The 22,461-nt window shown below is 52.9% G+C and overlaps 2 protein-coding genes across 2 annotated transcripts; both read left to right on the forward strand.

Moving 5' to 3' along the window:
- Positions 1-407: 407 nt before the first annotated feature.
- On the forward strand, positions 408-7,178 carry PSMB8 (proteasome 20S subunit beta 8). Its single transcript, XM_038742223.1, has 6 exons — positions 408-536; positions 2,787-2,934; positions 4,162-4,273; positions 4,366-4,495; positions 5,704-5,908; positions 6,955-7,178. Exons 1-6 carry the CDS (start codon positions 408-410, stop codon positions 7,041-7,043), a joined length of 813 nt encoding a protein of 270 aa, XP_038598151.1. The 3' UTR covers positions 7,044-7,178.
- A 1,829-nt stretch (positions 7,179-9,007) lies between these two features.
- Positions 9,008-22,070, forward strand: TAP2 (transporter 2, ATP binding cassette subfamily B member). Its single transcript, XM_038742221.1, has 12 exons — positions 9,008-9,039; positions 11,275-11,802; positions 13,380-13,494; positions 14,451-14,581; positions 15,806-16,011; positions 16,891-17,088; positions 17,795-17,923; positions 18,348-18,536; positions 19,134-19,307; positions 19,842-20,001; positions 20,583-20,719; positions 21,777-22,070. Exons 2-12 carry the CDS (start codon positions 11,283-11,285, stop codon positions 21,963-21,965), a joined length of 2,148 nt encoding a protein of 715 aa, XP_038598149.1. The 5' UTR covers positions 9,008-9,039; positions 11,275-11,282; the 3' UTR covers positions 21,966-22,070.
- The last annotated feature ends 391 nt before the right edge of the window (positions 22,071-22,461 follow it).

The raw sequence follows: 22,461 nt of genomic DNA on the forward strand, positions 1-22,461 counted from the left end.
AATGGGGCTGAAGACTGTGAGCCCCATGTGGGACAACCTGATGACCTTGTAACCCCCCCCAGCGCTTAGAACAGTGCCTTGCACATAGTAAGCACTTAATAAATACCAGTATTATTATTATTATTATTATTATCCTTAATAAAATGGAGTAGTAAATATGTACAAGTAAAATAGAGAAATAAATCTGTACAACTATATATACAGGTTGTTATAATTATTGTGTGGCTCCACCCCAGCGCTTAGCACAGAGCCTGCTAGTGAGCGCCCAGCAAAGAGCTCCGTCGTCATGGTGCTGGGCGGTCGGAGCTGTCGGGCCGGGGGATGGGGGAGGAAATTCAGGGTTTTGCCGGGGCTTTCACTTTCGAAAAGCGGGGTGGAGGGAGGGGAGCCCTGTCTAATCAGAGATCATGGCGTTGCAGCAAGTTTGCGGCCCCTTCCCGGGTTGGAAGGACTGTCCAGCGCAGTCCCCATCGGAGCCCGGCCACTACAGCTTCGCCCTAAGGACCCAGGAGTTGGCGGTGCCCAGAGGCCTGCAGGTCAGCCTCTCCACAGCCAACGAGACCCTTCCCCCCTTCCCTCTCCTTCAAATAATAATGATCACAATTACCTTAATAATAGTATTTGTTAAGCGCTTACTATAATAATACTAATAATGATGGCATTTATTAAGCGCTTACTATGTGCAAAGCGCCGCTCTAAGCGCTGGGGAGGTTACAGTGTGATCCGGTTGTCCCACGGGGGGCTCACGGTTTTAATCCCCATTTTCCAGATGAGGTCACTGAGGCCTAGAGAAGTTGAGTGACTCGCCCAAAGTCACACAGCTGACAGTTGGCAGAGTCGGGATTGGAACCCAGGACCTCTGACTCCAAAGCCCGGGCTCTTTCCACTGAGCCGTGCTGCTTCTCTAATGCGCCGAACACTGTCCTAAGCGCTGGGGGAGATCAGGTTGTTCCAAGTGGGGCTCGCGGGCTTCATCCCCGTTTTACAGATGAGGGGACCGAGGCCCGAAGAAATTAAGTGACTGGCCCGAAGTCACACAAATTGACAAGTGGCGGAGCCGGGATTAGAACCCACAACCTCAGACTCCCGAGCCCGTGATCTTTCCACTAAGCCACGCTGCTTCTCCCCTCCCTTTCCTCCAAGTAATAATAATCGTAATTATGGTACTTGTTAAGGAGTGCTTACTACGGGCCGAACACTGTTCTAAGCGCTGGAGGAGATACAGTTTAATCAGACTGGACACAGTCCGACTCTGCCACCGCCTGCTGTGTGATTTGGGGCAAGTCACTTTACTTCTCTGGACCTCAGTTTCCACATCTGTAAAATGGGGATCAAGACTGTGAGCCCCACGTGGGACAGGGACTGTGTCCAACCCGATTTGCTTGTATCCACCCCAACACTTAGTACAGTGCTTGGCACTCAACAAAAACTCCTCACCCTGGGCTTCAAGGCTGTCCATCCCCTCGCCCCCTCCTACCTCACCTCCCTTCTGTCCTTCTCCAGCCCAGCCCGCACCCTCCGCTCCTCTGCCACCGCTCACCTCCTCACCGTACCTCGTTCTCGCCTGTCCCACCGTCGACCCCCGGCCCACGTCCTCCCCCAGGCCTGGAATGCCCTCCCTCCCCACATCCACCAAACTAGCTCTCTTCCTCCCTTCTCAGCCTACTGAGAGCTCACCTCCTCCAGGAGGCCTTCCCAGACTAAGCCCCCTCCTTCCTCTCCCCCTCGTCCCCCTCTCCATCCCCCCATCTTACCTCCTTCCCCTCCCCACAGCACCTGTATATATGTTTGTACGTGTTTATTACTCTATTTTATTTGTACATATTTATTCTATTTATTTTATTTTGTTGATACATTTTATTTTGTTCTCTGTCTCCCCTTTCTAGACCGTGAGCCCACTGTTGGGTAGGGACCGTCTCTATATGTTGCCAACTTGTGCTTCCCAAGCGCTTAGTACGGTGCTCTGCACATAGTGAGCACTCAATAAATACGATTGAATGAATGAATGAATGAAATACCTCAATTATTATTATGATGTCCATATCTGAAAGCGCTTAACAAATACCACAGTTATTATTATGTCCATATCTGTATTTTATTTATTGCTAATAATGTCTGTCTCCCCCTTTAGACTGTAAGCCCTTTGTGGGCAGAGTACCTCAGACCACCTAGGTCATACTGTACTCTCCCAATCGCTCAGTACAGTGCTCTGCTGCGAAGCAGCGTGGCTTAGTGGCAAGAGCACAGGCTTGGGAGTCAGAGGTCTTGAGTTCTAATCACAACTCCCCCACTTGTCTGTGGTGTGACCTTGGGCGAGTCACTTCCCTTCTCTGGCACTCAATTCCCTCGTCTGTGAAATAGGGATGAAGACTGTGAGCCCCACGTGGGACAACCTGATGACCTTGTACCTCCCCCAGCGCTTAGAACAGTGCTTGGCACATAGTAGAGAAGCAGCATGGCTTGGTGGAAAGAGCACGGGCTTGGGAGTCAGAGGTCATGGGTTCTAATCCCAGCTCCCCAACATGTCTGCTCTGTGACCTTGGGCAAGTCACTTAACTTCTCAGTTCCCTCATCTGTAAAATGGGGATGAAGACAGTGAGCCCCACGTGGGACAACCTGATCACCTTGTATCCCCCCCAGCGCTTAGAAAAGTGCTTTGCACACTGTAAGTGCTTAACAAATGCTGTTATTTTTATTATTATTATAGTAAGCACTTAACAAATACCATTATTATTAATAATAGGTACACAATAAAGGTGATTGATTAATTGATTGATTCCACGCAGCCTACCGCGTTCCTGAAATCCCTGGTGGGCGACAGGGATGACCGCATCCAGATCAAGTTGTTCAAAGGCACCACTACCCTCGCCTTCAAATTCCAACACGGTGTGGTGGTAGCCGTGGATTCAAGAGCGACGGCCGGCAACTATATTTGTGAGTGTGGCCAGTTCTGGGGACCCTCTGCCTCCAGCTGGGGGGAGGAGGAGACCCTTTAAGGGGGGACAGGGAGGGAGAGGAGCCCAGAATGCAGGGAGTGACAACGACGGAGAGGAGCTTGGGTTTGGGGGCAAGTGGAAGTTGGGGCTCGGGGGGACGGCCAGGCAGTAGAGCGTTAGCGAGGCCTAGTGAAAAGGGCACAGAACTCAGAATCAAGAATTTGGGGTTCTAATCCCAGCTCCATTTTGTGTTTACTCTCCTACTTTTGTTTTCTCACTTCCCTTTTTTTTTTAAAAAAAAAATGATACTTATTAAGCGCTCAGAACTGTGCTAAGAACCGGGGTAGATACAGGCTAATCATGTGGGACACGGTTCATATCCCACAAGGGGCTCACAGTCTTAATCCCCATTTTCCAGCAGAGGAAAGTGAGGAACGGAGAAGCAAAGTGACTTGTCTAAGGTCACACAGCAGACAAGTGGAGGAGCAGGGGTTAGAATCCAGGTCCTCTGACTGCCGGGCCCTCCTCTGTGTCTCGTTTTCCTCAGATGTAAAGTGTGGATGGGATTACTGTTCCCTCATAATGATAATAATAATAGTGGTATTTGTTCAAAACACTTACTATGTGCCAAGCACTGTTCTAAGTGCTGGGGTAGATACTCGGTAATCAGGTTGTCCCACATGGGGCTCATAGTCTTAATTCCCATTTTACAGATGAGGTAATTGAGGCACAAAGAAGTGACTTGACTAAAGTCACACAGCTGATAAGTGACAGAGCCAGAATTAGAACCCATGACTTCTAACTCCCAAGCCTGGGCTCCTTCCACTAAGCCACCCTGCCCTCTCCCCATTACATCGTGAACCCCTATTAGGGCAGGGACCTAATCCAGTCCTGTAGCTACCACAGTACTTGGCATTGACTATTATTGTCATTGATTATTATTATAGTATTGTTATTCATTCATTCAATAATATTTATTGAGCGCTTACTGTATGCAGAGCACTGTACTAAGCGCTTGGGAGAGTCGAGTACAACAATAAACAGACACAATCCCTGCCCTTATCATTATCTTTAATTGGCCCAGTGGATACAGAATGGGCCTGGCTTCTAATCCCAGGTCTGCCACTTGTCAGCCGTGCTTGCCACATAGTAAGGGCTTAACAAATGCCAGTGTTATTATTATTATTATTATTTTCCACTGATCAGCTCCTCCCTCTCCCCCCAGGCAGTCAAACGACGAACAAGGTCATTGAAATCAACCCCCGATTATTGGGCACCATGTCCGGCTGTGCCGCTGACTGTCAGTATTGGGAGCGTCTGCTGGCCAAAGAATGCAGGTAAGAGGTGGTCAGGGAAGGCCTCTTGAAGGAGGTGGGCCTTCAATAAGGCTTTGAAGGGGGCTGGAGAGAGTCACTGTCTTGTCCCCCAGGTTGTACCACCTGCGTAATGGGGAGCGGATCTCAGTGTCGGCCGCCTCGAAGCTGCTTTCTAACATGATGTGTCAATACCGCGGCATGGGTCTGTCCATGGGTAGCATGATCTGCGGCTGGGACAAGAAGGTGAGTCTTCCCCTCCATGCTCATCTGAACCCCCCTCCGTGCACCCTCCCCTCTCTTTCCCCCCCCACAGACTCTGCACCCCTCCCCCATTTCGGCATTCTGGTCCTCCCCTTCCCCATTCTATCATTATTATTATTATTATGGTATTTGTTAAGCACTTACTGTGTCTCAAGCACTGTTCTAAGCGGTGGGGTAGATAATAAGCTAATCAATCAATCAATCAATCAATCGTATTTATTGAGCGCTTACTATGTGCAGAGCACTGTACTAAGCGCTTGGGAAGCACAAATTGGCAACATATAGAGACAGTCCCTACCCAACAGTGGGCTCACAGTCTAAAAGGGGGAGACAGAGAACAAAACCAAACATACTAACAAAATAAAATAAATAGAATAGATACGTACAAATAAAATAAATAAATAAATAGAGTAATAAATATGTACAAACATATATACATATATACAGGTGCTGTGGGGAAGGGAAGGAGGTAAGAAGGGGGGATGGAGAGGGGGACGAGGGGGAGAGGAAGGAAGGAAGCTAATCAGGTTGGACAGAGGCCGTGTCCCAGATGGAGCTCACAGTCTTAATCCCCATTTTACAGATGATGGAGAAGTGAAATGACTCGCCCAAGGTCACACAGCAGACAAGTGGTGGAGTAGAGATTAGAACTCAGGTCCTTCTGACTCCAAGCCCTTGCTGCTTCTCTGCCTATGCCTTCACTCTACGTCTCTCTCCTTCCCCCTTGCCATCATGGTCTCGTAGCATACAATGTGCTCTGTGCTTTCCTCCACCCCCGCCCCCCACAAGAACACCCAACCTTTTCTCCTTTCCAACCAGCCCCCTCCCGCCCCACCACCCTACCGGGAAGCAGCCTGGTTTAGCGGGAAGTGCATGGGCTTGGAAGCCAGCGGTCATGGGTTCCAATCCCGACCCTGCCACTTAGCTGCGTGACTTGGGGAAAGTCACTTAAGCCTCTCAGTGCCTCCGTTCCCTCGTCTGTAAAATGGGATTTAAGTCTGTGAGCCCCACATGGGACAACCTGATGACCTTGTATCTCCCCCAGTGCTTAGAGCAGTGCTTAACAAATACCATCATTATCATCATCGTCACCACCCTCTGAAGAAAGAGATCAGAGGGGTGGATTGCACTCACTCGATCAGGTCCACCCCCAACCCTCCCAAATTTCCCTCCCACACTCTTCCTCTCAGGGTCCCGGCCTGTATTACGTGGACGAAGACGGGGTGAGGCTCTCGGGACTGATGTTTTCCACGGGCAGCGGAAACAGCTACGCGTACGGGGTGATGGACAGTGGCTACCGATACGACCTCACTCCCGAGGAGGCCTACGACCTGGGTCGCCGCGCCATTGTCCACGCTACCCACCGCGATAGCTACTCGGGCGGCTTGGTCAACAGTAAGGGGCTCCGCGGACACCCCCCAGAAGGGGCCGGAGGGTGGGGGCTTGTCAATGTGGAGGAGGCCAGGGGCGTACTAAGCGCTTGGGAGAGTCCAATACAACAGAGTTGGTGAGCAGCAGCGTGGCTTAGTAGAAGGAGCACTGGCTTGGTAGTCAGAGGACATGGGTTCTAATCCCGGCTCTGCCACTTGTCTGCTGTGAGACCTTGGACAAGTCACTTTACTTCTCTGGGTCTCGGTTCCCTCATCTGTAAAAGGGAAATTAAGTCTGTGAGCCCCACGTGGGACAACCTGATGATCTTGTATCTACCCCAGTGCTTAGAACAGTGTTTGGCACATAGTAAGCGCTTAACAAATACCATCATCACTATTATTATTATTATAAACCCTGCCTACAATGATTTTAGTCTAGAGGAATTAGTCAATCAATAAATGGCATTTATTGAGCGCCGTGTGCAGAGGACTGCATTAAACCTTGGGGGAGAGGCCCACAAAGAGTTTACAGTCTAAAGGAATCTATCAATCAATGGCATTTATTGAGCGCTTACTCATCATCATCATCATCAACAATCGTATTTATTGAGCGCTTACTGTGTGCAGAGCGCTGTACTAAGCGCTTGGGAAGTACAAGTTGGCAACATATAGAGACAGTCCCTACCCAACAGTGGGCTCACAGTCTAAAAGGGGGAGACAGAGAACAAAACCAAACATACTAACAAAATAAAATAAATAGAATGGATATGTGCAAGTAAAATAAATAAATAGAGTAATAAATATGCACAAACATATATACATATATACAGGCTTACTGTGTGCACAGCACTCAACTTGGGAGAGTACAATATGATAGTTGGTAGACATATGCCCTGCCTACAACAAGCTTACAGCCTAGAGGAATTAGTCAATCAGATAACGGTATTTACTGAGTGCTTACTGTATGCAGAGCTCTGCATTAAGCACAGGGGAGAGGACAGTATAACAGAGTAGGTAGTTTTACACATCCTTTGCCCACAGTGAGCTTACATTTGGCGCCTCTCTCTGTAGTGTATCACATGAAACAGGACGGCTGGGTCAAGGTGGAGCAGACGGATGTCAACGGCCTGCTTCTGTCCACCCTGGAAGCCCGAGTGTGAATTATTCGGCGGCCATCTGGAGTCTCAAGGGTTGGGGATGGCCGAAGTCTCCACGCAAGGAACTGGGGGTGGCGCGTTCCGACGAAGCTGCTTGGGATGGACGGGAAGGGCGATGGGCAAAATAAAGGAAAAATATCTCGCAAACGGATCTCTGTGTTGGGGCTTCTAAGGGAGGTGGTGGGGGTTGAATAAAGGGGGAGGGATTGTAGCATTCCGACTACTCGAAACCAATGTGGAGTGTCCCCTCCCTCTAATATAATAATAATATGGTATTTCTTAAGCGATTACTATGTGTGAAGCGCTTTTCTAAGCTCTGAATACAAGCTAACCAGGTTGGACACGGACCCTGTCCCCGGTGGGGCTCACAGTCTTAATCCCCATTTTCCAGATGAGGGAATTGAGGCTCAGAGAAGCTAAGCGACTTGCTCAGGATCACCCAGCAGACATGTGGCAGAGCTGGGATTAGAACCCAGATCCTTCTGACCCCCAGGCCTGGGCTGTAGCCACTAAGCAGGAGGGATGGGTGAGGGTGGACAAGTGGAAGTTTCCTGACCTGCTTGTCCCACCTGTCATGGCTCCCAATCCTGCCCACGCGGTGGGAATCCGACCGCTGACCAGACCACTGTGGAGAAGGAGGGAAAGAGGAAGAAAACGGTTTGTCTTGTCCTCCAGGACTGGGACAGGGCCCTGGTTGGGGATTTTCCAGGGGGAAATCCCTCTAGGATTTGGGGTCTGAGGTTTTTGGCTTGGGGGCGGGGGGAAAGGGAGTACTTCAGTTTGTGGGGGACGTTGTGGCCTGGTTCATAGAGCACAGATCTGGGAGTAAGAAGGGCCTGGGTTCTAATCCCGGCTCCACCACTTGTCTGCTGTGTGGCCCTTGGGCAGGTCACTTCGCTTCTCTATGCCTCAATAACCTCATGGGTAAAATGGGGATTAAGACTGGGAGCCCAACGTGAGACAGGGACTGTCTCCAACCCAATTTGCTTGTAGCCACCCCTGTGGTTAGTTCAGTACAGTACTATAGTACAATAGTACAATATAGTACAATAGTACAATACTATTCTGGTCCTCAAAATCCTCAAAAATCCTCAAAAATCTCCAGTGGCTACCAATCAATCTGCGCATCAGGCAGAAACTCCTCACCCTCAGCTTCAAGGCTGTCCATCCCCTCGCCCCCTCCTACCTCACCTCCCTTCTCTCCTTCTCCAGCCCAGCCCGCACCCTCCGCTCCTCTGCCGTTAATCTCCTCACCGTGCCTCATTCTCGCCTGTCCCGCCGTCGACCCCCGGCCCCCGTCATCCCCCTGGCATGGAATGCCCTCCCTCCCAACATCCGCCAAGCTAGCTCTCTTCCTCCCTTCAAGGCCCTACTGAGAGCTCACCTCCTCCAGGAGGCCTTCCCAGACTGGGCCCCCTCCTTCCTCTCCTCCCCGTCCCCCTCTCCATCCCCCCGTTTTACCTCCTTCCCTTCCCCACAGCGCCTGTATATATGTATATATGTTTGTACATATTTATTACTCTATTTATTTATTTTGCTTGTACATATCTATTCTATTTATTTTGTTAATATGTTTGGTTTTTTTCTCTGTGTCCCCCTTCTATACTGTGAGCCCACTGTTGGGTAGGGACTGTCTCTATATGTTGCCAACTTGGACTTCCCAAGCGCTTAGTACAGTGCTCTGCACACAGTAAGCGCTCAATAAATATGATTGAATGAATGAATAGTCCAATAGTACAATATAGTACAATAGTACAATCCTCTTCTGGTCCCCCTCCTCGGCCCAGAATCCGGTCCTCGGGCTGTCGAGCGCCTCCCCGTGGCCGCGGAGGCTATAGCAGGCTATAACGGGAACGGTAGGGGGATTCCGGGAAACAGAAAGCGAAAGCCGTTGCGGAATGGAGCAAAGGGGGCGGGAACGGCATGCAGTGGGAGGAGGCGGCCCACCCAAACCCACCCCGGCCCCAGACGCATCCCCAGGCCCGCCTGGACTCCGCAGGTGAGCCCCACCGCCCCTGGACCACCCCCATCCATCAGCTAGGACCTTTCCCCCAACCCCCAGCCTTCTTCTCCTGCCCCTGGACCACCCCCATCCATCAGCTAGGACCTTTCCCCCAACCCCCAGCCTTCTTCTCCTGCCCCTGGACCACCCCCATCCATCAGCTAGGACCTTTCCCCCAACCCCCAGCTTTCTTCCCCAGCCCCTGGACCACCCCCAATTGCCCCCCAGGCCCGCAGGCCCGGCTCAGCTAGAACCCTTCCTCCCCCAGCTCTCTGCCCCAGCCCCTGGATTCATCCATTCAATCGTATTTCTCACCCCCATCCATTCAGTTAGGCCCCCCACGACCCCCAGCTTTTTTCCCAAGCCCCTGGACCACCCCCCAATTCGCCCCCAGGCCCCCAGGCCCGGCTCAGCTAGAACCCCTCCTCCCCCAGCTCTCTGCCCCAGCCCCTGGATTCATCCATTCAATCGTATTTCTCACCCCCATCCATTCAGTTAGGCCCCCCACGACCCCCTGCTTTTTTCCCCAGCCCCTGGACCACCCCCAATTGCCCCCCAGGCCCGGCTCAGCTAGAACCCTTCCTCCCCCAGCTCTCTGCCCCAGCCCCTGGATTCATCCATTCAATCGTATTTCTCACCCCCATCCATTCAGTTAGGCCCCCCACGACCCCCAGCTTTTTTCCCCAGCCCCTGGACCACCCCCAATTGCCCCCCAGGCCCGGCTCAGCTAGAACCCCTCCTCCCCCAGCTCTCTGCCCCAGCCCCTGGATTCATCCATTCAATCGTATTTCTCACCCCCATCCATTCAGTTAGGCCCCCCACGACCCCCAGCTTTCTTCCCCTGCCCCTGGACCACCCCCAGTTGCCCCCCAGGCCCCCAGGCCCGGCTCAGCTAGAACCCTTCCTCCCCTAGCTCTCTGCCCCAGCCCCTGGATTCATCCATTCAATCGTATTTCTCACCCCCATCCATTCAGTTAGGCCCCAAACGACCCCCAGCTTTCTTCCCCTGCCCCTGGACCACCCCTAATTGCCCCCCAGGCCCGCAGGCCCGGCTCAGCTAGAACCCTTCCTCCCCCAGCTCTCTGCCCCAGCCCCTGGATTCATCCATTCAATCGTATTTCTCACCCCCATCCAATCAGTTAGGCCCCCCACGACCCCCAGCTTTTTTCCCCAGCCCCTGGACCACCCCCCAATTCGTCCCCCAGACCGGGCTCAGCTAGGGCCTCCCGACCCCCAGCCCTCTGCCCCAGCCCCTGGACCACCCCCATCCATATTTACTCTTCTATTAATTTTGTTAATAATGTGCATATGGAGAAGCAGCGTGGCTCAGTGGAAAGAGCACGGGCTTTGGAGTCAGAGGTCATGGGTTCAAATCCCGACTCCGCCAACTTTGGGCCAGTCACAACTTCTCTGTGCCGCAGTTACCTCATCTGGAAAATGGGGATTAAAACTGTGAACCCCCCCATGGAACAACCTGATCACCTTGTAACGTCCCCAGCGCTTAGAACAGTGCTTGGCATATAGTAAGCACTTAACAAATACCATTATTATTATTATTATATGGCTATGATTCTATTTATTCTGACGATTTTGACACCTGTCTCCATGTTTTATTTTATTGTCAGTCTCCCCCTTCTAGACTGTGAGCCCGTTGTTGGGTAGGAACCGGCTCTATATGTTGCCGACTTGTACTTTCCAAGCACTTAGTACAGTGCTCCGCACACAGTAAGCACTCAATAAGTACAATTGAATGAATGGATAAAATCATTCAGCTAGGACCCCCCGACCCCCAGCCTTCTTCCCCAGCCCCTGGACTACCCCCAATTCTCCCACAGAACGGGCTTAGCTAGGGCCCCCGACCCCCAGCCCTCTGCCCCAGCCCCTGGACTTCTCCCATCCATGCAACTAGGACTCCCAAACCCCCAGCTTTCTTCTCCAGTCCCTGGACCACCCCCAATTCTCCCCTAGACCGGGCTCAGCTAGGGCCCCCAGCCCCCCAGTTCTCTGCCCCAGCCCCTGGACCACCCCCATCCATTCAGCTGGGACTCCCCAAGTCCCAGCCTTCTTCCTCAGCCCCAGGACCACCCCCATTCACCCCCAGGCTGGGCTCAGCTAGACCCTCACAACCCCCAGCCCCCCATCTTCTGGCCTAGCCCCAGCTGGCCGGCCGGCCCCAGCCCATATCCCTATCCAACAGCGAATGCCCCTCCGTGACCCCTCCATCTTCCTCAGGCCCCGCCATGCCGCTGCACATCCTGCTGCTGTGCGGGCCGCTGGTCCTCTTTGACCTGACCTTGCTGTGGCTGCTGAAGGTGACACCCTGGGCCCTCCTCCCCCTGAGCCTCCCCCACCTCTGGATCGAGGGGGTCCTGCGACTGGGGGCACTCCGGGGGTTGCTGGGGACCCTCCAGGGATCTTTGGGGCCCACGGCGGGGGGACGGCTGGAGGGGCTTCTCCCCTCGCTGTGCTTGAGCCCGCCTCTGTTCCTGTCTCTCCGGGCCCTGGTCGCCCAGACCGCGGACGCGCCCCCATCCCTGATGGCCTCGTCTTCCTGGTCCTGGTTGCTGCTGTCTTACGGGGCAGCGGCTCTGAGCTGGGCAGTGTGGGCCGTGCTCAGTCCGCCCAAGGCTCCCGCCTCGGCTCGGGAGAAGGAGCGAGGCCGCGAGCTCAGGGTCATGGTCAAGCGCCTGCTGGACCTGTCTCGGCCGGACCTGCCCTGGCTGGTCGGAGCCTTCCTCTTCCTCACGGCTGCGGTGATCGGTGAGTGTCCTCCCCGTCCGGCCCCGAGAGATCTCCCCCTCCGAGAGACATCAGACCCCGGACAGTGACGCCAGCTTCTGGGGCCACCCAGCGCAGGACTCTGCTGGACAGGGTCACCAGGACCCCGGGAGGACCCCAGGATCGTGTGACCTGGAGCGAGTCACTTAACTTCTCTGGGCCTCAGTTACCTCATCTGTAAAATGGGGATGAAGACTGTGAGCCCTACCTGGGACAACCTGATTACTTTGTATTTACCCCAGTGCTTAGAACAGTGCCTGGTACCTGGTAAGCACTTAACAAATACCAACATTATTATTATTATTATCTCCCACCCTCGTGGTTAGGGATGGAATGTCCGACATTCCTGATTCTCCCCTCTCCATCCCTGACTCTCCTCCGGGGACCCAGCATGGACCCTCCAACATCCTTGACCCTTCGTGCTCCATCCCTGACTCCCCCCAAGGGACCCATCACAGACAATCGTCCATGGGTCTGTCCAACTTCCTCTGGGCCCAGCGAGCATCTCCGGGTACTCAGCTCTCTGTTCGCACACAAACCTGTCACCTCTACCGCAAAACCTCTTCCTGCACAACAGGCTGCTCCCTCATGACTTCCGCCCGTTCCCCCTCCATTGCTACCGCTTACCCTCCCTCTTATTTTTTAAAAACATGGCATTTATTAATTGCTTACTATGTGCCAGGCACTATATTAAGCACTGGGATGAATACAAGCCAGTCAGGTTGGACACAAATTCCCGTTCCACATGGAGGTCACAGTCTTACCGTTTTACAGAAGAAGGAACTGAGGCACAGAGAAGTGAAGTGATTTGCCCAAGGTCCCACAGCAGACAAGTGGCACTACCCGAGTGCCACCCCCACCCCCCCACCACCCAGACGGGTGTCTGAGGTCCAGGATCAGGTCCAATGGTGATAATAATAATAATAATAATAATGATGGTATTTAAGCGCTTACTATGTGCAAAGCACCATTCTAAGCTCTGGGGAGGTTACAAGGTGATCAGTTTGTCCCACGGGGGGCTCACAGTCTTAATCCCCATTTTACAGATGAGGTAACTGAGGCCCAGAGAAGTGAAGTGACTTGCCCAAAGTAACACAGCTGACAATTGGCGGAGCCGGCATTTGAGCCCATGAACTCTGACTCCAAAGCCCAGGCTCTTTCCACTGAGCCACGCTGCTTCTCCCATCATTCGATAGCCCCAGTAGGACCTCTTAAGTAGTGTGGCCGAGTGGATAGAACCCAGGCCTAGGAGGCAGAAGGATGTGGATTCCAATCCCGGCTCTGCCGCTTGTCTGCTGTGTGACCCTGTGCAAGTCGCTTCCACTTCTCTGTCCCTCAGTTACCTCATCTGTAAAAATATGAACCTCATGTAGGCCGCGGACCTTGTCTAATCTGATTAGTTTGAATCTACTCCAGCGCCTAGTACGGTGCCTCGCACATAGTAAGCACTTAACAAATACCAGAAAAACAGCCAAAAAATAAGCCTACGTTCTCCCTGGGGAACATCGGGGCTGCCTTTTATGGAACCGGGTAGGGAGTTCTCACCCGCTTCTTCCCAGGCGAGACGACAATCCCCTACTACACGGGCCGAGTGATCGACATCTTGGGCGGCAGCTTCGAACCCGAAGTCTTCGTCAGCACCATCGGCTTCATGTGCCTTTTCTCCCTCGGAAGGTCAGTCTCCCCGCCCCCATCTCCACCCCCGAATCCCCCCTCGCAGTCGAGCAGTGCGGGGGGGCACTTGGGGTGGGCTTGTCTCCTTGAGAAGGGCAGAGGTTCACCTCAGAGAGTCAGGAGATTAGAATGAAAAGAGAGGCAGTATTGCCTAATGGATAGAGCGCAGGTCTTGGGAGTCAGGAGGACCTGAGTTCTAATCCCCTTGTCAGCTGTGTGACTTTGGGCAAGTCACTTAACTTCTCTGTGCCTGTTACCTCATCTGTAAAATAGGCTGTGAGCCCCACGTGGGACAACCTGATCACCTTGTATCTACCCCAGCGCTTAGCACATAGTAAGTGCTTAACAAATACCATCGTTATCATCCCCACTCTGCCGCTTGTCTGCTGGGTGAACGTGGACAAGTCACTTCACTTCTCTGTGCCTCAGTTTCCTCATTTGTAAAATGAGGATTGAGACTGGGACAGGGACCGTGCCTCACGTGGGACATGGACTGTGACCAACCTTATACCTACCCCAGAGATGAGTACAGTATCTGGAACGTAGTAAATGCTTAACAAATGCCATTAAAAAAAAAAAAGTAGTGGCCATGCTCTTAAGTTCAAGATGGGGTGCGATTTTGTGGCCGGTCAGGTTCCCGGGCCCTTTTAGCCCCCCCATGAATCCTTGACTTTGTGTGACTTTGGGCAAGTCACTTCACTTCTCTGTGCCTTAGTTACCTCCTCTGTAAAATGGGGATTAAGATTGTGAGCCCCCTGTGGGACAACTTGATCACCTTGTATCCCCCCAGCGCTTAGAACAGTGCTTTGCACATAGTAAGTGCTTAATAAATGCCATCATTATAAGCGCTTAGTCCGGTGCTCTGCACACAGTAAGCGCTCAATAAATACGATTGAATGAATGAATGAATCCATTTCCGATGAGCCCATCTGGGTTCCTCGGACTCCCACCCCCAGCTCTGTGTCTGCCGGCTGCCGTGGGAGCCTTTTCATGGTCGCGATGTCCCAACTAAACCTGCGCCTGCGACGGATGCTCTTCTCTTCGCTGCTGCGCCAGGATCTGGAATTCTTCCAGGAGAGCAAGACAGGTGGGTGGGCCCTGGAGCCGGGTGGGCCGGGCCTCGGACCCCTCCTCCACACCCACCCACTCTTATCTTTGCCTCGATGTACCCTTCCATCACCTAGTGAGCACATTTAGGGCTGAAAATCTGTGGTTGTGGAGAGACCAGTCAATCAACTGTACTTATTGCGCGTTTACTGTGTGCACAGCATTGTCCTAAGCGCGTAGCCAGGCATGTGATACTCCCTGGGGTTGGGGATAGATGGAATCAGTCTGTCAGGTCATTATGGGCAGGAAACCTGCCCGCTGCTTCTTATTTATCGGGCACTTGTGTTCGTAACTGTAATTTATTTATTTCTATTAATGTCTGTCTCCTCCTCTATCAATCAATCGTATTTATTGAGCGCTTACTGTGTGCAGAGCACTGTACTAAGCACTTGGGAAGTACAAGTTGGCAACATATAGAGACAGTCCCTACCCAACAGTGGGCTCACATCATCGTCATCAATCGTATTTATTGAGCGCTTTCTGTGTGCAGAGCACTGTACTAAGCGCTTGGGAAGTACAAATTGGCAACATATAGAGACAGTCCCTACCCAACAGTGGGCTCACAGTCTAAAAAGGGGAGACAGAGAACAAAACCAAACATACTAACAAAGTAAAATAAATAGAATAGATACGTACCAGTAAAATAAATAAATAGAGTAATAAATATGTACAAATATATATATATATATATATATATATATACAGGTGATATACATATATACAGTCTAAAAGGGGAAGACTGTAGACTGTAAGCTCATTGTGGGCAGGGAATGTGTCTGTTTATTGTTCTATTGTACTCTCCCAAGCACTTAGTACAGGGCTCTGCACATAGTAAGAGCTCAATAAATACGGCTGAATGAAGGAAATACTTTCCCAAGTGCTTAGTACAGTGCTGTGCACATATGAAGTGCTCGATAAACACGACTGAGTGAAATACTTTCCCAAGCACGTAGTACAGTGCTCTGCACATAGTAAGTAGTCAATAAATACGACCGAATGAAATACTTTCCCAACCGCTTAGTACAGTGCTTTAGTAAGAGCTCAATAAATACGACTGAATGTCCCTCAAGGACGTGTGTGTCATGTCTCCCTCTTCCTGTGTCTGTTATATTATCCTGTTGTTCTCTCCCAAGCGCTTAGTACAGTGCCCCGCACATGCGAAGAGCTCAGTAAATATGATTGATTGATTTTCTCCCACCCCCAGGGGAACTGAACTCCCGCATCTCGTCAGACACGACCCTCATGAGCCGCTGGCTTCCGCTGAACGCTAACGTGTTCCTGCGCAGCCTGATTAAAGCCCTGGGGCTCTATGGCTTCATGTTGCCCCTGTCCCCTCGTCTCACCCTGCTCTCCCTGCTCGATTTGCCCCTCTCCCTGACGGCCGAGAAGGTCTACAGCAGCCGCAGGCGGGTACGGAGCAGCGCGGGCTGGGAGGGGACCCGGCTATGTGCTGAGCGCTTACTCTGAAGCAGCGGGACGTATGGTATGCGCTCAACAAATGCCTCTGTTATTATTAAAAAAGCAGCCTGGCGGAGTAGACAGAGCCCGGGCCTTGTTGTCAGAAGGTCACGGGTTCTAATCCCGGCTCCGCCACTTGTGTGACCTTGGATGAGTGACCTTTTAGACTGTGAGCCCACTGTTGGGTAGGGACTGTTTCTATATGTTGCCAACTTGTACTTCCCAAGCGCTTAGTACAGTGCTCTACACACGGTAAGCGCTCAATAAATACAATTGATGATGATGATGATGATGAGTCACTTCACTTCTCTCGGCCTCAATTACCTCATCTATAAAATGGGGATTGAGACTGTGAGCCCCGTGTGGGACAGGGACTGTGTCCAACCCAATTTGCTCGTATCCACCCCAGCGCTTAGAACAGTGCCTGGCACATAGTAAGCGCTTAATAAATACCACTATTATTGTTATTATTAATAATAATCATCAATCGTATTTATTGAGCGCTTACTATGTGCAGAGCAATAATAATTAACAAGTACCAAAAAAGGACTGTATTGAGCACTTACTGTGTGCACAGCACTGTACTAAGAGCTAGGGAAAGCGTGATACAACAATACAGGGTCACATTCCCCGACCACAACAAGCTGAGAGTCGAGAGCACATGGACTGAGATCCCCAGATGGGGCCCGAAGGGAAGGGACGAGACATCAATACAAGTCAGCAGGCATCAATGTCCATAAATCGAATTCCAGATATGGACATAAGCGGTGTGGGGCGGGGAGAGGGAAGGTGACCTCTGACTTCTGAACTGTCCCCCTCACCCCCCCCAAGGAAGTGCTGCACGCCATCCAGGAGGCGACGGCGGCTGCGGGGCAGGTGGTACGGGAGGCGGTGGGGGCGATGGAGACCGTGCGCAGCCTGGGCGCGGAGCAGGAGGAAGCGCAGCGCTACGAGGCGGCACTGGAGCGCCTTCGCCTGCTGCACTGGCGCAGAGATCTGGAGCGTGCCCTCTACCTGCTGTTCCGCAGGGTGAGCCCGCCGGGGGGCTGGGGGGGGGACCGGTCCTCTGACCCCTCCTCTCCCTGACCTCTGACCCCTCCTTTGCCCCCCTTCTACCTCCCCTCTGCCCCCTCCCTCTGCTCCCCTTCCATCCCTCTGCCCCTTCACCCCCCCTTTGCTCCCTTTCCGTCCCCCCTTGCCCCCTTCCTTCCCACCTCTGCCCTCCATCCCCTCCCTCCTTCCCCCGGCCCCCTCTCGCCCCTTCCTCCCCACCTCTTTCCCCCCTTCCCTCCTCCCCACCGGGACCCAGTGGACAGAGCACAGGCCTGGGAGCTAGAGGGTCATGGGTTCTAATCCCTGTTCTGCCACTTGTTTGCCGCGTGACCTTGGGCAAGCTACTTCACGTCTCCGGGCCTCAGTTCCCTCCTCTGGAAAATGGGGATGGAGGCAGTGAGCCCCCCATGGGACAGGGCCTGGGTCCAAACCGATTCGCTTGGATCCACGTCCAGCACTTAGTACAGTGCTTGGCACGTAGTAAGCGCTTAACAAATACTACAGTTATTATTCGGTCCCTCCTTTCTCCTCCCTCTTCCCCCTTCCTTGTCCCATTTCCATCCCTTCCTCCCGTCCTTCCGTGCCTCCTCCGCCCTTCCCCTGGACTTCACTGGGCCTGATCCCGGCCCGGTCCGGGGTCCAGCCAGACTGGTCAGCCGGCCCCTGTTGTCCCCCCGACCAGGCGCTGCAGCTGGGGATGCAGGTGCTGACGTTATGGTGCGGCCTGCAACAGATCCTGGCTGGTGATCTCACCCGGGGCGGCCTCATCTCCTTCCTGCTCTACCAGGAGAACGTGGGCACGTATGTGAAGGTGAGGGGCTTGATCTCCCTCCCCTCCACGCCGCCCAACTCCCCACCCCAACCTCTCCCTGGGCAGAGGACCACTGGGAGGACGTGGGCTCTAATCCCGGCTCTGCCACTTGTCCGCTATGTGACCTTGGACGAGTCACTTCACTAGGCCTCGTCTGACAAATGGGGATTAAGACTGTGAGCCCCACGTGGGACGGAGACTGTGTCCAACCTGATGCGCTTGTATCGAGCCCAGTGCTTGGTACAGTGCCCGGCGTGTGGTAAGCGCTTAACGAATACCATCGTCATTATTTCTATTATTATTATTACTCCTTGCCCCCCAACTCCCAGCTTCTGCTCCTTCTTCCCTCCTGAAGGAATCCCCCCCCAGACTCCCGCCCCCTCTTCAGGGTACACCTGAGTCCCTGGGGTCTCCTGTGCTTCAGACCCTGGTGTACATCTGCGGGGATATGCTGAGCAACGTGGCGGCCGCCGAGAAGGTGTTTGGATACCTGGACAGGGAGCCCCGCCGACCCCCTCCCGGGAAGCTGGCCCCGGAGACGCTGCAGGGCCACGTGGAATTCCAAGACGTCACCTTTGCCTACTCCAGTTGCCCCAACAACACTGTGCTAAAGGTGGTGCCCGGGGTACCTGGTCATTAGTTACGCGACCCCCCGAGGAGGCCTTCCTAGACTGAGCCCCCTCCTTCCTCTCCCCCTCCTCCCCCCTCCATCCCCTCCGCATTACCTCCTTCCCTTCCCCACAGCACCTGTAAATATGGATATATGTTTGTACGTATTTATTACTCTATTTATTTTATTCTGTTAATATGTTTTGTTTTGTTCTCTGTCTCCCCCTTCTAGACTGTGAGCCCACTGTTGGGTAGCGACCATCTCTATATGTTGCCAACTTGTACTTCCCAAGCGCTTAGTCCAGTGCTCTGCACACAGTAAGTGCTCAATAAATACGATTGAATGAATGAATGAATGAATTCATTACTTCAGCCAAATTTATCGAGCGCTTACTGGGTGTAGAGCACCGCACTGAGTGCTTGGGCAAGTACAGTACGGCAATAAAGAGTGACAGTCGCTGCCCGCAGTGAGCTCGCAGTCTAGAGGGGTGCCCGGGTGGTGGGAATGCCCAGTCTTTGGAGGGCTGTTTGTGTCTCCCCATCATCTCTCTCTGTCTCTGTCCGTGCGCTGACCGTCAGCGGTGTCCGCTCCCCTCCGCAGGGCGTGACCTTCACCCTACGACCCGGGGAGGTGACGGCCCTGGTGGGGCCCAACGGCGCGGGGAAGAGCACGGTGGCCACCCTGCTACAGGGCCTCTACCAGCCCACCGCTGGACGCCTGCTCCTCGACGGTCAGCCCCTGGACTGCTACCAGCACCGCTACCTGCACGCCCAGGTCAGACGGCCGCCACCGAGTGATGGGGGAAGAGGGATGGGGGCTGGACAGAACGCCGGACTGGGAGTCAGAAGGTCATGGGTTCTAATCCCGCAGCTTATCTCAGTGGAAAGAGCACAGGCTTTGGATTCAGAGGCCAATTGTCAGCTGTGTGACTTTTGGCAAGTCACTTCACTTCTCCAGGCCTCAGTTCCCTCATCTTTAAAATGGGGATTAAGACTGTGAACCCCCATGGAACAACCCCATCACCTTGTAACCTCCCCAGTGCTTAGAACATTGCTTTGCACATAGTAAGCGCTTAATAAATGCCATCAGTATTATTATTATTATTCTCTGGGCCTCAGTGACCTCATCTGGAAAATAGGGAGCGAGACTGTGAGCCCCATGTGGGACAGGGACCGTGTCCAACCCGATTTGCTTGTATCTACCCCAGCACTCAGTACAGTGCCTGGCACACAGTAAGCGCTTAACAAGTACCACAGTTATAATTATCAACCCGCTCCGGGCTCACTCGCTCCCTTCTTCCCCTGGCAGGTGTCCGTGGTGGCACAGGAGCCGGTGCTGTTTTCGGGCTCTGTGCGAGACAACATCACCTACGGGCTGGAGAGCTGCAGGGAGGAGGAGGTACGAGCCGCCGTCCGGGACGCCTGCGCCGATGGCTTCATCGCTGAGCTGGCCCAGGGGCTGGACACAGGTGTGGAGACCCCCGCCTCAACATCCGCATCCCTTCCCCTGCCGGCCGACCCGTCTGGCTGCTTGGGGGGCGGTGGGGAAGGAGAAGGGGTGGAGGGTCCTCGTCTTCGCCCTTCAGATCCCCTCATCAAAACTAAAGTCCCCAGCTGGGGGTCCTCCCGCCCCCATTTCCCCACTTGGCCTAGCGGCTAGAGCACTGGGTTGGGAGTCAGAAGGAGCTGGGTTCTAATCTTGGCTCCGCCACTCGTCTGCCATATGATCTTGGGTGAGTCACTTCACTTCTCCAGGCCTCAGTGACCTCATCTGTAAAATGGGGATGGAGCCCCACTTGAGACAGGGGCTGCGTCCAACCCGATTTGCCTGTATCTACCCCAGCGCTCAGTGCAGTGCCTGGCACACAGTAAGCTCTTAACAAATACCACAGTTATTATTACTATTATTATAATTATTAATCCAGCTTTTTTTCCCAGGCCCGTGCTCTATCCACCAGACAACACTGCTTCTCTAGGGTTAAGGGTGAGGAGGGGGTGTTGTCCTCAGTGGGGCTTGAGTGAGGGTCTCCCCGCTCCTTTGTCTTCACAGATGTGGGTGAGAAGGGGAGCCAGATAGCCACAGGGGAGAAGCAGCGGCTGGCCATTGCTCGGGCACTGGTCCGTCGCCCAAAGGTGCTCATCTTGGACGAAGCCACCAGCGCCCTGGACACTGAATGCGAGAAGGCGGTAAGGGACGAGGCCTGGTCTCATTCACTCATTCATTCAATCATATTTACAGAGCACTTACTGTGTGCGGAGCACTGGACTAAGCGCCTGGGAATGTACAATGCAAAAATAAACAGTGACATTCCCTGCCCACAATGAGCTTACAGCCTAGAGGAGGGGAGACAGACAATGATGCAAATAAATAAAATTACAGATATGGACATAAGCTTACAGTGGTCTTACTAGGGTCTCGGCTAAAACCTGAGGGGCTCTGCGGGGAGTATGGTTGGATCTGTTGTGTGAAAGGGGTGGGTCTCTTTTGATCACCCCCTTTCCCCATACTCTGTTTTTTATGGTATTTGCTAAGCGCCTACTATGCGTCAAACACTGTTCTAAGCGCTGGGGTAGATACAAATGAATCAGGTCGGACACAGTCCCTGTCCCGCATAGGGCTCACAGTCTAAGTAGAGGAGAACTGAGGGACAGAGAAGTTAAGTGACTTACCAAGGTCACACAGCAAGCATTTGACTGGGTTGGGAATAGAATCCAGGTCCTCTGAATCCTAGGCCCGGGCTTTTTCCACTAGGGAGGAAGGGAGGAGGATGAGGGGGTCAAGCACAGGAATTCAATTCAATCTATTTATTGAGCACTTACTGTGTGCAAAGCACTGCACTAAGCACTTGGGAGAGTACAATATAACAACGAATAGACACATTCCCTGCTCACAACGAGCTCACAAGTCTAGAGCCTGGAAGGTCCGACCTGATTCAATTCAATTCATTCTTTCATTCAGTTGTACTTCCCAAGCGCTTAGTACAGTGCTCTGCACACAGTAAGCGTTCAATAAATACGATTGAATGAATGAATTGTATTTATTGAGCGCTTACTGTGTGCAGAGCACTGTACTAAGCACTTGGAAAGTACGATACAGCAATAGAGACAATCCCTTGAGCACAACGGGCTTACAGTCTACCTGATAAACTTGTACTTACCCCAGCGCTTAGTACAGTGCCTGGCACATAGTAAGCGCTGAACAGACACCGCAGTTATCCTCCCTCGGCTCTCCTCCCCTCCCCAGATGCAGAAATCGGTGCTGGGCGGAGATCGGACGGCGCTGGTCATTGCCCACCGGCTGGGAACGGTGCAGAAGGCGGACCAGATCCTTGTGTTGGAAGAGGGGCGAGTGGTGGAACGGGGAACCCACGAACAGCTTCTGGAACTTCGCGGCCTCTACTACACTCTTGTGCAGCGGGAGCTTACCGATTGAGCCTGGGTGGGGGTGTGGCCTGGCTAGAAAATGGTCATTTCATAATAATAATGGCATTTGTGAAGCGCTTATTACGTGCCAGGCACTGTACTAAGCGCTGAGGTCGATACAGGCGATTCTGGTTGGACACAGTCCCCTATCCCACACGGGGCTCATAGTCTCAATCCCCATTTTACAGCTGAGGCACAGAAAAGCGAAGTGACTTGCCCAAGGTCACCCAGCAATTTGGAACGACCACCGCGCGATAGGAATAATAATTATGGTATTTGTTAAGCACTTACTATGTGTCGAGCACTGTTCTAAGCACTGGGAAAGATACAAGGTAATCACTCAATTGTATTTGTTGATTGAGCGCTTACTGTGTGCAGAGCACTGTACTAAGCGCTTATCAGGTTGGACACAGTCCCTGTCCCACATGAGGCTCACACTCTTAATCCCCATTTTACAGGTGAGGTAACTGAGGCAGAGAGAAGATAAGTGACTTGCCCAAGGTCAC

This window comes from Tachyglossus aculeatus, unplaced genomic scaffold (genome assembly GCF_015852505.1).
Source record: "Tachyglossus aculeatus isolate mTacAcu1 unplaced genomic scaffold, mTacAcu1.pri scaffold_101_arrow_ctg1, whole genome shotgun sequence".
Classification (NCBI taxonomy): Eukaryota; Metazoa; Chordata; class Mammalia; order Monotremata; family Tachyglossidae; genus Tachyglossus; species Tachyglossus aculeatus.

What these genes read in the sequence shown, in the direction of transcription:
- TAP2 (XM_038742221.1), top strand. Translation starts at nt 11,283, where the DNA reads ATGCCGCTGCACATCCTGCTGCTGTGCGGGCCGCTGGTCCTCTTTGAC. An exon ending in CCTCACGGCTGCGGTGATCG is followed by an intron (nt 11,803 to 13,379) that starts GTGAGTGTCCTC and finishes GCTTCTTCCCAG; the next exon opens with GCGAGACGACAATCCCCTAC. An exon ending in ACGTGGGCACGTATGTGAAG is followed by an intron (nt 17,924 to 18,347) that starts GTGAGGGGCTTG and finishes CCTGTGCTTCAG; the next exon opens with ACCCTGGTGTACATCTGCGG.
- PSMB8 (XM_038742223.1), top strand. Translation starts at nt 408, where the DNA reads ATGGCGTTGCAGCAAGTTTGCGGCCCCTTCCCGGGTTGGAAGGACTGT. An exon ending in CGGTGCCCAGAGGCCTGCAG is followed by an intron (nt 537 to 2,786) that starts GTCAGCCTCTCC and finishes GATTCCACGCAG; the next exon opens with CCTACCGCGTTCCTGAAATC. An exon ending in GACGGCCGGCAACTATATTT is followed by an intron (nt 2,935 to 4,161) that starts GTGAGTGTGGCC and finishes CTCTCCCCCCAG; the next exon opens with GCAGTCAAACGACGAACAAG.